Genomic DNA, 16,347 nt, shown 5'->3' on the forward strand with positions numbered 1-16,347 from the left:
AGCTAGATCCTTCCTCACTGTGGCGCAGGGTGGACAGACCTGCTTCTCTTTCCCATAATCCCTCTTCCTGCAATGCTTCTGGAGTTGGAGGTCAGGCTGGTCTCTTAGAGAGGGACTGAGGAAGAAACGATTCATTCTTGGCAAGAGCTCTATCCATTAGCAAAAGCTTCAAAAACATGGAAGCGTCCTTATGTGTGGCTGTGTTTCAGGTGCCCACTCTCAAAAGCAAACTTGATGCTCTGAATCCCAAGGGGCCAAGGGGCCAGAAATGTCATGCCTGAAGATTAAGAATCCACTGCATTAAGTGCTTAAATTGCTAGCGCAGAGTTAGACATCCCAGGAATGGTGTTTTACTAGCCAGCTTGCTCACTGTTGCCTGCACAAGGCAACAGTGAAGAGGTATCAGCAAAAAGAGGGGACCCTGAAACTGAACTTACGAATGGATGTCCCTACAAAACTGTGATCTAGCACCCTCCATCCCTTCACTCAAGTAAGCACCTGCTAAGCGCTATAGCTAAGCTAAGTGGGAAAACTATACAAGTCATGGATGGTGACTGCCTTGTGGAGAACAACCCAGCGCACCTGCAGCTGGATACCTACTAAGGGAAGGATCCTTCCCCACTACAACACCCACCACTCGGGAGATAAACCTCTGGCTAAGAGGTGTTCTGGAAAGGGCCCAGCCTGTGCCCCTTGCTGCTGTGGGGAACCCAGCAGCCGGGTGGGCAGAGATCCTGCAGGCACCAGGCAAAGGGCAGAGCAACCATCCATGCAGCACATGCAAACGCTCCCACTCCCCAGGGGCAAAACCCCAGCTCTGCTTCCTCAGTGGCAGCCTGAGCTAATAAATGTGTGGCTCACACTTTTATTAAGAGGATTTCAGGACTCTGGATGATGGAATGGAAGTACTCCACATACATACAGCTTCGAGGTCCCAACTAGTTCAGCCTCAACATCTCCCTGCTCAGCTTACCAGTGCTACGGCTCCTCCAACACAAGGTGCCTGGTGTTTCTCCATCACCGAGCAGGAAGGATAGGCGCACAGCTCAGCAAAGCACCCGCACCTCAGGGATTACAATACCCAGGAGGTCTAAACCTTGCCCCTTGCTTTATCAGCCTCTGGTAACAACTTGTACAAAATCCCACTTCGGTACACCGTAGCAAGTTTTTGGTTTGTTTTCTCCTGTTCTGTTTTGCGTGGTACTTAAAAGTCTTAGCTGAGAGAAGCGTATGTTAGGACCCATATAGGAACCTAAAGTAAAAGTAAAGCCTGGATGTGCAGGTGACAGGACAGGGACTTCTGCGGAACTTCAGTGCACGAACAGCAGTTCCTTAACTATCTTTTTTAGCACAGGACTGAAATCCATGACAAACTTCGAAGCCTGCTCTAGCTCCCGGTTAGTACAGCCTACAGACGCAGGAGAAAGTCCAAACTTCTGCTCATCAAAGCCCAGAGGGCTTTGCTGTGAATATGGCCTCGTATATCATCTACCAGAGAGCTGAGTGTTTTCCATGGTGTAATCTGCTTCTGTAAAGAAATGTAGGTGTCACACTTATCAGCAGCGTTTTGCTTGTGGGCCACAAAAAAGTACTGAAATACCACCATTTGGGCATTTAAAATAAGAAGTAATTTCAAGAAAAAAGAAAACATGACCTTATGCCATGGATCACGGGGCTATGATCTGACACGGGTCAGAGCTGTGAATTTTCAGGCTAACCTATTCAAGTATTAAACTTTTTTTGGTAAAGCACTTGAATTATTTGTAACAAGACATGATAAATTCATCCAATATGCCACTGCTTCTGAGAGAAAACAGGCATTAAAACATAGCCATATATCCTATTAACTAGCATATCTCCCTGTTTAGTAAGGAAATGTCATCACATTTGTTACAAAGGCAAACAGCAACATACCAAAAGAGGATCCAATTTTTCTAAATAAATAAATCAATGATGTGTCAAAAATTAACAGATGAGTTAATATACCCGATGTTATCAAAACCAGATGGTGCTTCATAATATTCATCCTGTTCAGTCAAACCCTGAATATATTCTGGACCATCAGTATATAAAATAGGATGCTGCTATTTGTGATGGCAAACAAAAGCAATCATGCCTGCCAAGCACATACTATAACAGGCAGCATTTCAGCTCTGCTAGACAGAAAGTAATTAGAATGCTTTTAATGTCCAAAAGAATGATGCTGATAGGCTGCCACAGATGTGTAGATTTATGAATATTTATATGGTGGTTTATAGCTGACACTTTTATCAGTTGAAGAAGATAAAATATCTGCCTGACTCAAAAGCTTGACAGTCAGGTTAATAAAATCTCATTAAAGAGAATGACCTATGCAATTATATAGGATTTATTGTAATTCATTTTTGATTGTACTCTGCTTAAAGATGCAATTTCCCATTTCCTGATGCCAAATTTAGGTTGCATATCAAGATCTACGTGGTTTTTAACTCCAAGCCATCACTAGAAGAAAGATAGGCGTTCAGCATCTCGGTATCTTACACCTTTAAAGAAAAAAAATAATAAAATAATCTGATCTCCTGTTCCCCACTGCATCTTATGAAGACGGTGCAGGCAAGCAGCCGATCTATTTTCCTTCCGTTAAAATCACCATCTCTTCAGCAGCAGCCTCTCCATTACCAGCAGCTCCCTCCAGCAGCCAGCCCCAGCCCACCGCCCTCCCCGGCCGCGACGGCGGCGGGGCGGCCGGCCCGGGGCTCCCCCCCGCTCTCCGCCCCGCAGACGGCGGCGGCGCTCCCACAGCTGCGAATCGCCCGGCGGGCGCTTGCCCCGCCAAGTCGCGAGCGGCTGTCGGCACAGCCCCGACGGCGGCCGCGATCCCCCCCGCACCCCCGCCGCCCCGGGGGTGATGCCTGCCGGGCAGCGGCCCCGGCCCCGACGGCGGCCCCGCCCGCCCCCGGGAACTTTAGCGATGCCCGACCGACGGGCGGCCCCAGCCGCTCGCCCCGTCCCCCACCCCGCGTCCAGCCCCGGGGCGCCCGGCGCCGCCAGCCCCGACGGGAGGGTCCCCTCGGGGGGCCGAGCCCCCCGCCAGCCCCCTGGGAGAGGGGTGTGTGTGGGTGAGGGGGGCAGCCCGCAGCCCCCATCCCGCTCCCGCCTGCTGCAAAGTGCCCCGCGAAGTTGCGCGGCGGAGGAGAGGAGTTGCGGGTACCTGCGCTCAGCTCCGCGCCGCCGCCCCCCGCCGCCGCCGGGCAGGGGCCGTAGCGGCCCGAGGAGCTCGGGGCCGGCGGCGGCGGCGGCGGCGGCGGGCGGGGGTGGCCCTGGGCAGCGCCGGGGGCGGCGGCGGGGCGGGCGGGCCCGTTCGGGAAGGGGCCGTGCGGCGCGTAGGGCAGCAGCTCGGCGGCGGCGTGCGGGAAGGGCTGCCCCGCTCCGCGCCCGCGGGGCACCTCCACCATGGTGGGTCTCTCGTAGCGCTTGGCCAGCGCCGCCCGCTTCCCGGGGAAGGTCTTCAGGACGCTGTAGGGGCCCCGCTGCTTGTAGATTTTGGGGGTGCTGGGCCCCTCCTCTGCCGGCTGCATCTCCTCCTCCATCCTCCGCCGCCTCCCCCGGCCCGGCGCGGCCCCGCTCCCGGGCTGTGTCTGCCGCCGCCGCGGCTCGTCTCTGTGGCACGGCGGAGCCCCGGCGCGGCGGGGCGCCGGCCTGATTGACAGGCGGCCGCGCCAATGCCTGGAGGGAGACGGGCGGCGACCGGCAAGTGTTTAGGGTAATCTCTGCTAATGGCAGCGGGGCGGGGAGGCGGGCCCTGGCGGGGCCGCCACCGCCCCCGGCACCCCCCCGCGGGGGCAGGTGAGCCGCCGGGCGCCGGCGCGGGGGACGAGCGGCCGCGGAGCCCCCCGACTTCTGCCCGGCTCGGCACGACCCGCCGGAGCCGCGGGTACCGCCCCGCCCCGCGCTGCGCGGGGCGCGGAGCCGCCGCGAAAACTTTGTGGCCCCTCCGCCGGGCGCGGAGCCCCGCCGCGGGGGCCCCGCCGGCCGCCCGGCCCCCTCCCCTCCTCTCCCCTCCCCGCACGGAGCGAGCGGCGGGCCCGCCTCCCCGGTTATTAGGGACGAAATAAATAATGCCATAAATAAAAGTATTTGGGAGTCCAGGACCTGTCAGAGTTGATTAGGGCACAGAGGACATTTTCTTTCTCATTATGCAAAAGCATTTCATGGCGAAATAAAAGAGGTTTCGCTGTAACTCATGCATGTCAGATTTCCAGGAATCCGGGAGATTAATCACATTTAACATTATTTGCAACGTCGTGTCCCCCCCGGCCCCCCCGCCCGCTTTTTGCAAACTGCTTAAATGAGGCGGACACGTGGGGCGAAGCCTCGTCCCTCTCCCCGCCGCCTCCCCCTGCCCGCCGCCTCCCTCTCCCCGCCGCCTCCTTCCCAGACCCTTTCAGGGACGGTTAAGAAATAATGAAACGCTGGTGAAAGACAGGAAGAGAATGAGATGCCATCGAGAGACGTTTCTGAGAAATGGTGGAGATCTGGGTGAGATGGGAGACAGCTGAAACTGAATGATATGTTGAAGAAAAATAAACGATAACAAACCGCTCACTCGCTCTCCCCATTCTTTTCTGCGAGGCAATTTTATATTTTGCATTAACATTTCCCTTCTTCTGTCCCACTTCTCTCCTGCTTCTGCTGCTATAATTTATCAGGATTACAATAAGCCCTCTGGCTTTTGGAAGTAAAATTACAGAACACCTTAGTTATATTTAAGCGATGGCGGTGGGAAATCATTCCTCTGTCATCACGTGGCGTTTCGGCTACTTATTGTGGTCATCGCTCTCCCATTTCAGCTTTATTTATTTAGTCGGAGTTGGGCTTGCTGGAAATGAAAAGCGAGCCTTCTCTACTGATATAATTAACTCCCGTGGTCTTCGGCTGCTGTCCTGCAGAAAAGTCGAGCTAACTTCTACAAGCCGGGCATTTCTTTCATGTAGGGCATAGAAGGAGCTAGGCTCTTTCCGATTTTGATTTTTTTGACAAGTAGAATAAATCGATTCCTTGTAGCAGCCAAAAGCCTCTAAGTAAAGGCTAGTGTAATAGAAATCACTATTTTACTTAAGCAAAATCAATCATAAGTCTTTTTGTTTTCTGATTGACTCTTTGATCGCCTGTGCTTTAAAAAAAAAATCGTACTGTAATGCAAAAGAGAGAATGAAAATAAGCGTGAGGGAAACTCTGCTTCCACTCAGAAATGGAATGTGTCCTCCACCTGGTCTCATCTGACTGGCCTCTGCCACAGCCGTGGCCAGCAGCTGTCTGAGGCCAGTACGGTAATAAAATTGTGTAAAGTTAGTATTAGGCTGTTAACAGTTAGATTCAAATAAACAGCCAAAATTTACCCCTCGGTTGTCAACTACATTCCTAGGAGCTGACTACTCTTTGGTGTTGATGCCCACCCCTCTGCTCCTGGTGGAGGTAACAACCCTTGCCTCCCATGAGCCTTGTACGAACAGAGAAAACTGGGGTTGGCACGTCACGTCCTCCAAGCTGCCTCCTTTATCTGGGGTCCCTGCAGCTCATCAGGCAGATGCTGGGTCTCTATGGTCATAAAGACAGAAGCAGATCTGGGGTTAACAGGGTCCAAAGCCACTGAAATGAGGTGGGGACCTCAGCCAGGAGGAACATGGAATACCTATTTTATACACTGAATTTCTTTCTGCTGAGGTTTTTGACAGTGCCCATCATTGGACTACCAAAATGCCCCTTCAGTTGCCTTCAGGAAGTCTTGGCTTTTGCTCTGCTCTCTATGATTCTCCTGGGTATGTAGACCTAAAAAATGTGCTGAGTCTTTTTTCCCCCCACTTGCCTTCTATGGGTCTTTCCCTGAGCTTCAGACAAGGGACACTGGTGCCGTGGCCCAAAGGCTGTGCATTGTGCCTAACTTGAGGGGCTGCTGCAGCTCAGTCCTGTGGAGCAAAAGTGTTTAAACCTGGTGGTCACACCTTTGGCCTTGCAGGATGTCCCCGTTTAGGGGAACACTATTTTACTCATAAGCTCTGTACAGGTATGCAGTCGTTCTTGCGGATGGACTGACGTGACTTGGCAGTTGAGGAGCCAGCAATAGACTGGCAAAGAGGCAGGCCGGGTGAAGTGATGGTCTCAAAGTATGGGGAGATGCCGCTGTACCTGCTGCGAGCCCCTTCCCACGGCCGCTCCCTGCGGCACATCCTACAGCACCCGAGCGGTCTCGTGAGTAACAGCATGTAGTCATTAAATTATTATTAATCAAACATTTATCTCTGAATTAAGGTCCCATTTCGGTTGCACATTGGTTTAAAACAGTTAACACATAGCCCTTGCCTTGATCAAGTTAAAAAAAAAAAAAGCCTTAGCTGATACCAGCAGCTCATTTCAAGAAAGCCAAACACCTTCATTTCCCTTAGACTGTGCCACCACTTGGGATTTGACCCTGAAGCGAAGGTTGCGTCTTTCCCTACCTGTTTACTGATGCAAGTTTCCACTGTTTTACTGACGCTAAGGGCTGGAGATCTGTAACAGGATTATTTCAGAGCACTCTGAGTGGAAAAAGGATGGGAAGTAACTGACCCTCGGAAAAAAACCTAATCAAAACAAAGGGCACAATGAAAAATAAGAAACTCAACATTGCTGCAGTGTATACTCCTCTGCTCCTAGAAATCACTGCGAAGAGAATATTTGTCAGTATATAGAAAAATACCCAATCTAGACACAGGCTATCAATCACTGAACATGCCTGTGTGGAAAGTACCGTGAGGTACTCAAAGAATAAAAGTGTGATTCATCTCTATCTTCCGAGCAGGGGCTAAATCTTGCTCCACTTATTCATGGGAGCAGTGTTCCTGTGATAACTAAAGCATGCAGGATTTGGCCATGAACTGCCAATATCGCTCTGCACATTTGGAGTGCATGATGAGAGCTAAGATTGGCAACTCTCCCCTGTAATCTAAACCACTCTGCAAGCAGGCTAGCCATAATTTGCTGCCCTAAACATTTAACCCCAGCTAGTTAATTTAAGCTTAGCTCAGTTGCTCATGTTTATGGATAAAGAAACAAAAGGGAGAGCATCAAAAGGAAAAGATGACTGTGGAATTCAATATTTCAGCAGCTGTTGATAGGTAAATGTTATTGAAGTGTGGCATTCAAAACCAAAGGCCTGCATTTATGATAATGAGCCTAACAAGGAAATGAGATTGACACAGCAATTCTCTGTTTTTGTTGTCCCCTGAGGTTAGAGATTATGCAGTGCATGGTGCTGTTTTTAGCCTCTTTGGTGATTCCAACTGTGAGAGACAACGCTGTGCATATTTGTCAAGGTTGCACTTTAATCAGGTGACTCAGGAGCTTTTTGAGGGAGAACATGAACTGCTGGTCTCACTTAAACCTTAATCCACATCCTATGTCAGAGATCCATCAGCCAAGCGATGCGGCTTTCAGTCCCTGCTTTTCCCTTCTGCTTAGTGCTCTATGAAAATGCTTTGAAATAATTGAAATGTATCTATCATGGTTACATTGTATTTTGAGAATTACTGGAATGTTTCTCAGTGACATTAATTGGTTTTAAAATATTTTTGTCTTTCTAATTAGTGCAAGATTGATGAGCAGTGGAAAGGGCATTTATACACAGGCAGACACATATTTCCATGCTACATTTGTGTCTTAATAAAATGGTAGCTAACTGGATTCTTCTGCTGAGTAAACACTGGCAAGAAATAAAATATCTTGTAACTTTAGGAGGAGGAAATATCCTATGTTTTAAATGGGATCACATTGTGTTAAAAAAAAAAAGAACTGGTCTCCCTGAGGGCTGGAAAATGGATAAATGAATTATTTAAATATAGTTAAAGGACACACAGGAAAAAGTAATGGCTTTGATACCCAATGTAGGGAAAATTATTAATATTTTAAGGAATCGATTGTGGACACATGGAAAAGCTTGTTTTAATTAAAGACAGCTTACATAAAGCAGTTTTAAGGAGGGAGAAATAGTATAGGGTACTTGTTGCTGAGAATTTTTTAGAAATATGTCATGGATAAAACAGATGACACAACATATTCCAAACTTTTGTCTGCCCTAAAAAAGCTTCACTGTCTGTGTTGGAGTGATTTGGAATAACTTCACGTCCCTGGAACATTAGCTCTTGCCCTAGCCCTTGCCCAAGCTTGGTGCTCTCGTCTTGGCCAGCACCATGTAATGTAGAGTTGCTCTGTAACGTTTAATTACTCTTCACAACATTTAGACCTCATCTTGCGGCACTGAGCATTTTAAGAGCAGCACCTCAGAAGGTCTGCTGGCTGCACGCTGAAAGGGAGGGCTGATGCTCCACAGGTTGGGATCCAGCTGCTTTGCCAAACCTGTGCAACTCCCACCACTTCTGCTATTTCTTGCCCTTCATATACTTTCCAACCTTGGTTATCCAGGCTTGCAAAGAGGTGGTCCTTGCAGGAGAAGTCACACTGAGCTAGAACTCAATTGAGTAGAAAACATTGGTTTCCTGAAGTAGAGACATTATCAATATTTTGCATTGAAGTGTTACATTTGGGCCCAGCACCTATACAGCTTGGCGGCTGTTCAGAAATATTGTCAAATTTTGTCGAGTAAGCTGTGCCTATCAGTTGCAGCTAAAACACAGATGGGATGGACAGTGGAAAACAGCTGGAAGCAGAATATTCCTTAAACTCATCTAGATGGGGAACCTGACGGCGGTTCAAACACAACAGGATATACATGACCAGCCATGCGGCGTCTACCAAGCAGAGTCAGCTAAGCTTAATTTGATGAAAAACACAGGCCTGACAGATGCCTGGAGATACCACCGGTGCTGGAAGCATGGGAATGACACCTGATTCTTTGCTGAAGATAGGCTTCACTCCAGATTAGATGCCTTTCCTAGCTTTAAGGAGGGCCTATTAGGAATTGAAGGGTGTAAAAACTTCCCTGCATTTGCCTTGATCACTCTTCCGTTCTATAGCGGCCCCTAAACCTTACCTTAAATCATGACAACTTAACAGCTCATTCTTGAATGCAGAGTTCAAGGACTTCCTCTACATTAATAATCTTGTAGAAGTAACACTGGTAATCTTGTGGGAGACCCCAAAAAGCTGTCCTTGGGGGCAAAATCATTACTTACAGTCCAGAAAATAGGAAAGCAATGGGCAAAACCTGGAATCTCCTGAGACATTGATTGCACACCGGGTGGTGCAGCACAAAATGACTCAGGTGGGAGAGGTGCTAAAATCTTTGGAACTGAATGCCACATTAAAAGAAATGGAAAAAAAAAAGAAGACAACAGTACGTAAAGGCAAAATTGTGTGGGAGCAGGGCCAGGAGACTGCTGTGGTTTCAAGTGAGAAGAAATTCCATCACCCTGCAAGTCTTTGGGCCTGGCAACCTGTCCATCACAAGCTGTATCTGCTTAGAAAAAAAAAATAGCTGAAACCGTGTTTGCTCAATGGTAAATGTACGGATGTTGTGTTTGCAAAGGCTGAAATTCACCTGGTGCACCACCCACCTCTGGCCCTCCACACACAGACAAGTTGCACCCAAAAGACATCCAGAGGTGATCTCAGAACAGCACTTCAAATAAGTGACGTTCTATAAAAATGTATGCTTTTACTTGTTTAAATGCAAAGGATCTGAAAAAAAGTTGATGATATGTGTGTGGTTGTCTCAGATAATAATATAATACCCCAAGCATCTATCAGCTTTACTTTTGTGATTACCGCATCATGAGAATCTCTTTATGTCCTGGCCATTATTCAGCATCCTTGTTATTATATTCTTGTTTCTTTGCTATGTGACAATGGGTTTACATCTTAAAACAGGAGAGAGACTTGCCTATCAATATCAACAGAGAGGTGAGAGTTAACTTTAGCTCTGTTCCTAAATCTCTTAATTTATAATTGAGGAAATCTTATATCATCTACCATCCTTGGAGATACCTACTGGGTTTAGTGCTGATTCTGCCACCCTTACTTGGAGTAAAGGAGATCAGAATTTAGGTCTTTTACATTTAAAAATTTATTAAAATCTTCTTCCCAGCTGGTAGGAAAGTGGCTCTTCCAGGAAGACAGTATTTCTCGCTCTCCCTCCACAAACATCCATTTCACTTATGTAGGATTTAGCTTGTTAAGAAAAAAAGGGGTTTGGGTTTTTTTTTGTTTTGTTTTGGTTTGGGTTTTTTTTGTTTGTTGTTTTTTTTTTTTTGTCTCTGTAATTCTCCAACCCCTTTCATTTTTTAATACTATGGTTACTGTAATTTTCTTTTGCAGGGATAAAAATCCTTTCTGATCAGCTCTATTAATGATGGAGGAAACCATGCTTTCCAAAGAAAGGGTGTTAGCTTCCCTGATTGTTGTTTTCAAACCATATATATGTGTGAAAGCAAAAGACTGTGGCTCCTGGAAAACCCAAGTACCAGGAAAGATAGCTGTCCAGGTTTGAAAGAGAATACATTGCCCAAATACATCTGGCCAAAGCATGAGCACAGACATAGCCTTTCTTTCTTTACACTGTCTTGCAGACACACATGCATCCAGAAAACTGGAAAACTAAATATTAAAATCTGACACTTGCACAGTTAAGATTTTACATGTTCACTTGCATAGGCATCTGATTAAAAATGCAAATGAAGCTGGCTTCGCTGAGATGCTGACCTGAGATCAAGCTTTCTTAAGACAGGCTATTTCCACTTTTTTCAGAAGAAAGAAAAAAGAGTTGGGACTTTTTGTTCACCTGGATGAAACAAAAAAATGTGTAAGAACTATTTATAAATATGTATGAATAAATATTTAATTATATATATGCTGAACGGTTTAACTGTTGTTCAGCAAATACATAATTTGTTAATTTTGCCTGCTTCCACTGAATAATTTATTCATCAGATCAGCTTTTTTAATATTCACTAGATGATCGGCTGATCAAATCCTGTTAGCTGAATATGTTATTTGATTTTTTTTTGCCCTTTTCAAAAATCACTTAGTCTATTGGAAGAACATTGCTGTGATTTATTAGTGGTATATTCCATCCAGTCCATGGTGACATTCTTCAAGAGTAACCTCTGAAGACAGTGGATTTCTTGCTCCTGTCATATGATATTAACCTTTTGTAATCCTGACACGTATTAGATGTCTTTGACCAGGGAAATAAAACCCCATGTCCGACAGCACCCTTTTGTGTCACGCATTCATGACAACACACGTATGATGTGTTTTATTTTTCATTTGATGACTGAATATTAATTATTTAGATTAGCTACATCAATCAATCCTATATTCTGGTTCATCCAAGTGTCTTCCCTGCAGTTTGTTCAGTAATAGGTCTCTGCAAAGAATTTCTTCTAACCCCTAAAATTGCCATGTATCTTCAGAGATACCCTGACATTACAGTGCGGAACAAGATGCAGAAAGGACAGTGTCTAATCCTTTACAAGTCAGCCTTGAAGTCAATCATCTTATAGCCCCTTGTAGCTAGAAAAGAACTTCTTACACTTACCACTTGAAAAGGGAGATCCTTAGCTTTCGATTGTACTGTCTTCATACCCTGGGAGGTCTGCAGAGATCAGGAAGTAAAGCCATGGTATCATTATGTTTGGAATATTATTTTATGTTTTTATAGTATTCTTTTACATTTTCATAATTTTTAAAGCTTCTGAGGGCATACTTTTACTGAAGCCTAAATATTTGAATAAGGCTAGCTTTGTAAGGAGGAGGTTGTAAAAAGCAGCATCAATTCAATTAAAAAAAAAAGTTCTCAAGTTAATTCTCTGTAACACTGCTCTGTAAGACTTACAGTATATAGAGAATAAACAACAGCGCAGTGACACCCAAAAACATTGAGAGCACCACTCTGAGATCACCTGTGTAACTCTGTGCCGACATCTAGTACTCAGATGTGTGTGCCACAATCTGGGTGCTACTGCCTAATGTATTCCATATTTCAATATGCATGCATATGTAATAGGCTATATAATATTCCATATAAAAATTGCATTAAGAAAATGTTAAAGTTGCCTAATTCGGCATTTAAAAGTCAGGAAATAAAATTAAGGTTGTACATGCAACATTAACTTTGTTCCCTAGTGCATTTGCCTATGATACAGTCTAATTACATGATCAAATATTATTTCTCAGATTATACAGTATAATATCTACATTTTTTTCATCTTGCAAAGTGTGAGGTGAATTAGGCAAGACCCAGCTAGATTTCTATAAACCTCCATACAAAAAGACTCCAAATAAACGTGGACTTGTCAGTTTGGAGAAGGGATAACTGAAAGGGGTTATAACAAGGGGTTATAAAACCGTGAGTCGTGTGGAAAAGGTGAATAAAGAATGATGATTCACTATTCCTTCCACTGTAAAAGCTGGGGGACATTTCACTCAAGCAAGTTTAAAACAAGCTTATTTTACATGCCACATGCAGAAACTCACCACCATAGACTGTTGAGGAGGTCCAAAGTATAATGCATCCAAAAGAGATCAGAGAAATGTGTAGAGGATAGAGCCATTGTTGACTATTACATGTGAGTTATGGATACAATGCCCATGCCAAGAAGTCACTAAATTGTTGGTGGCTAGGAGTTGGGAGGATTTACCTGGGAAGGGCTTGTTTCATTTTTTTTTCTATTCTTTCTCCAAACAACCACTGCTAACCATGGTTTCAAAAGAGTAGCAGTGTTTCCATACAAAGTAATGATGATGATGATGACGACGATGACGACGATGACAGTAATACCCTCTATTTGGGATCCCTGCCACAAGGAAAGGAAAGGTGAGTGTGACCCCTTGGTCTCAGGAAGATGTGGCCCCTGTTTACCAGCTGAGAACCCCATCCTCTGAACCCCTCCTGACCGGAGATGTTTCTGTGCACATAAATAAGCCAGTGATACCAACCTAAAAACTTTGCTGGACTGTCCCTGTAAGACTCCATTCCTGCTCACTGCTCCACACTCAAGCAGGACCTTACCTGAGATCTGCAGACCTGGGTGTTTTAAGCACTGCGTGAAAGACCACTGGATCCTTCTTCATATTTCCCTGCAGTTTGAGGCACATGTGCCTGTGCCTCAGTGGCTTCTCTCCCTGACTCAGGTGCCAGAGGTGTTGGTTATGAGATTGTTGCAATCCACTGCTGGCTGGCATGGCATGCCCTCGGTGGGCCAGCCACTGGTGGCGAGCATCCCTGGGAGCTCTGGACCAAAGGTGCCCAAAGGGGCATAGGAGATGACACTCCAGGTACAGGCTCTCTTCCCACGTGGAGCGGGAAACTTAAGCGGGGCTGTTTTCCTGTGACATGGGAGTGTATGTTAGAAAAAAAGCAGGTGGAGATGGCAGCCGTGTGATAGACCATATTCACAATAAATTCCATTTACCTTGCATATATTATCTGCCTGCTTCACCTGCACTGTGACTGCTAATTCATTTCTACCAAGAGCCTTTTTCTTATGCTAATGAGGTTCTTTAAACAATTGTTGCTAAAAACTCACTGAGTTGCTAGAGAAATGGTCCTTTCTTTTCCCAAAATGCAGAACAGTTCTTCCTTCACTCCCTGACAGGCCTGAAATGGCAGTGCTGTTCCACTGGCAGTTTTAAGGTCTGTTATTTCACTCTTTGTTGGGTCTAGAAGTCAGTATTTTACATAAAGATCAAGAAATATTAGTTCGGGGAATTAGATTTTGAGGAAGTCTTGACAGATGGCAAGGTATTATGTATAATTAACACCAAATAATCTACAATTAGAAGATTATGCATATACAAAGGTTATTTTGGGGAAATTAGTGATATTTTAGAAAATATGACTGATGATTTTTACTCACTTTGAAGTCTGAGGTTCTTCATGGCTTTGCAGATAGAGCAATATAAAAACAGTGTCAATTTTCATTTTAAAAGACTTGAACTCTTAATTTTGTATTCTGTAAAATGTCTGTAACCATCTGTAATGCTGATCTGTCTGTAACATCTCAAGATTACATCTGGGTGAGGTACCAAATAAAAAAGCCAGTCTGTCTTTATCGAGGGAGGAGTTAATTTCCTGTACGTGGGGAAAAACAAGCTTGATGCTTACATCTGCCATGCTACAGTGGCTCATACAATAGGATTTTCAGGCAGGGAGGGGAAAAGTAAATGTGAGAAGAATTACAATCTTGTGGTAAGGACACAAACTTAAAGTGCTGACTGTATGCAGCTGTCCCATTACTTACCCGTATGGTAAAAAAGAAGTTGTTAGTAATTTGGGGGGTTTCATTCCTTTTTGTTCTGCCATTTAGGTGGGGTATAAAATGCAAGTGTTGTGGAAACACTTGGCACTGGAGCAAATCACTGCACAACACCCCTAGCACTGGGGAACGTAACTCTGCATCCCATCACACATCTTTAATGTGGAGATTGTAAACAACCCTTTTGACTCTCTGTTTTATTTTTCAACAATATTTATTTTCTTTCCCAAATTGGAGACTAACCATTCCAGTAATGGACAGACAAGAGGCCATCAATCTTTTTATCTCTGCGAGAGACCCAGTTACCAGCAGGTACTGTTCCTGGAGAGCTCGACAGCCTTGGTCTGCTTGCAGTCCAGCCATGGGGACCTGTATGAGTTCTCTGTGGACTCTTCCCATCTTGTATAGCAGAATTTCCTTCCAAAGTAAGGACCCTGGATTTGTTCAACACTCAGCTCTGTTGGCTGATATTCCCTCCTGGGCCAGATCTGCGGGGGACAGCTGCCCTGGAGGGTGGACATGGTTGGAAGCAGCTCTGTCTCTCAATATGTGCCTCCAGCGCCTGTCCCTTACTGTGTGCCATTACAGTTGTGCCTGGCCATGTGCAGGATTTGGCACCCACTTTGCAGGTGACAACATCACTGGAACACAGCACAAAGACATTTGGACTAGAATAGTTACTGCAATGGTGATGTCCACAGGTGGAAAAGGTATAAAGGCAGCTTCAGAAGGAACTCTTCATAGCTGTGTGACTTCCCAGCACACTTTGAAATGTCTACAAGCCTGGACCAGCAGTATGAAGGGACAAAGCAGTTTCTTTTGGAGTTGCTGGTGAAACACAGGGTACAGGCAACATGATCAAACCTCGGCCATGCCCAGACACAGATAGAGGAGCACTGGAGCTGTGTTTTGAACCTTCTTCTTATTGAACTTGCAGCTTTTTGGGATGGCAAATCCACTTTTAGGTCAGCTAGACCTAAGAAAATAAAATAAAAAATCTCATCTCCAGCATGGACAGGTTTCACAGGTGGCTGTCTGTGTTCAAGGCAACTGGTGCTCTTTGCAGGTGGAATTGTACTGTTTATGTGTAGTTAGTTGCTGTGCTATAAATTCAGTCCTAACTTTGTACTAGTTAAATTCCCTATTTAGACCAAACCAATCCTCATTCAGAATGTAAGGCAACAAGTTGAACCTACACATATTTATATTCCTCTTCTTCCACCTCTTCCTTTTCTTTTTACATTTGCTCTCCTGTTTGTTTTTCTTTTGTTTTGTGGTACTTCATTTACTGGTTCACCCCTCCAAGCAAACAGTCTGGGGTAGTAAAATTCATGGGGGAAGCTAGCATCCAAGATTTTGGACTCTGACTACCGCCCTTTAACAAATCACACTGGCCATTTTAAGATTGATCTCAGCTCTCTGTCTGGTCCCACCACCAGAGTTTTTTGTGCTTGTAGCCTATTACAGGCAGAATAAGGAAAGAACATAGTCCTGCGATGTAGCTGTGCAGTTCACAGTCTGAGCCTGCAAGCTGGTCTGTCCACAAAACCCCAGAAAAAGAAGCAATGTTCAAATGCCTGAGACCTCACAGTCTCGCACCTGCAGGAGAAAGCAACCGGACACTGCTTCTTTTGAATATCAGGAAAAAAAAGATATTTAAAGAGGCAGGAACTTACGGATTCATTTGTTCAGACTGATAGAAGCCATTAAATGTTTGCAAAGCAGTTTTTCTCTGTAACATTACACTTAATGGGAACAAATTAGCTGAGTGATACGTTTGCAGGAATGGTAACAGCAGGATGAGCTTCGAGTTTACAGTGTTTTTTCTGCTCCTCCATGAAGGAAAGAGCTCTTAATGTATAACTTCTGTGGCATTGTAAGCGAATAAAAGATGACATAATTCTTTGCCCTTAAAATTGACTTAAGTTAGATGATGCACAGATACAGATGAGATATGACTCTGAACTATTGCATTCTTCAGGGCTGGCACAGTTCCTGTAGACTAGGACTTTTTTAATCAACAGGATGAACCTGGTTATAATAAATTAGCAGAAGTTACATGGCCCAAATTCTGTGTTAAATGGGTCAAATGTTAGTACTAGCTGTGAGAAAATAAAAA

The 16,347-nt window shown here is 45.2% G+C and overlaps 1 protein-coding gene across 1 annotated transcript in view; it reads right to left on the reverse strand.

Moving 5' to 3' along the window:
• BEND4 (BEN domain containing 4) overlaps nucleotides 1–3,569 on the reverse strand; it is a 33,164-nt gene extending 29,595 nt beyond the window's left edge. The window contains exon 1 of the mRNA XM_075148985.1: nucleotides 3,191–3,569. Within this exon, the coding sequence (XP_075005086.1) occupies nucleotides 3,191–3,569 (379 nt within the window). The remainder of the gene's footprint in view (nucleotides 1–3,190) is intronic.
• Nucleotides 3,570–16,347: the final 12,778 nt, after the last annotated feature.

This window comes from Calonectris borealis, chromosome 4 (genome assembly GCF_964195595.1).
Source record: "Calonectris borealis chromosome 4, bCalBor7.hap1.2, whole genome shotgun sequence".
In the NCBI taxonomy this organism is placed as follows: Eukaryota; Metazoa; Chordata; class Aves; order Procellariiformes; family Procellariidae; genus Calonectris; species Calonectris borealis.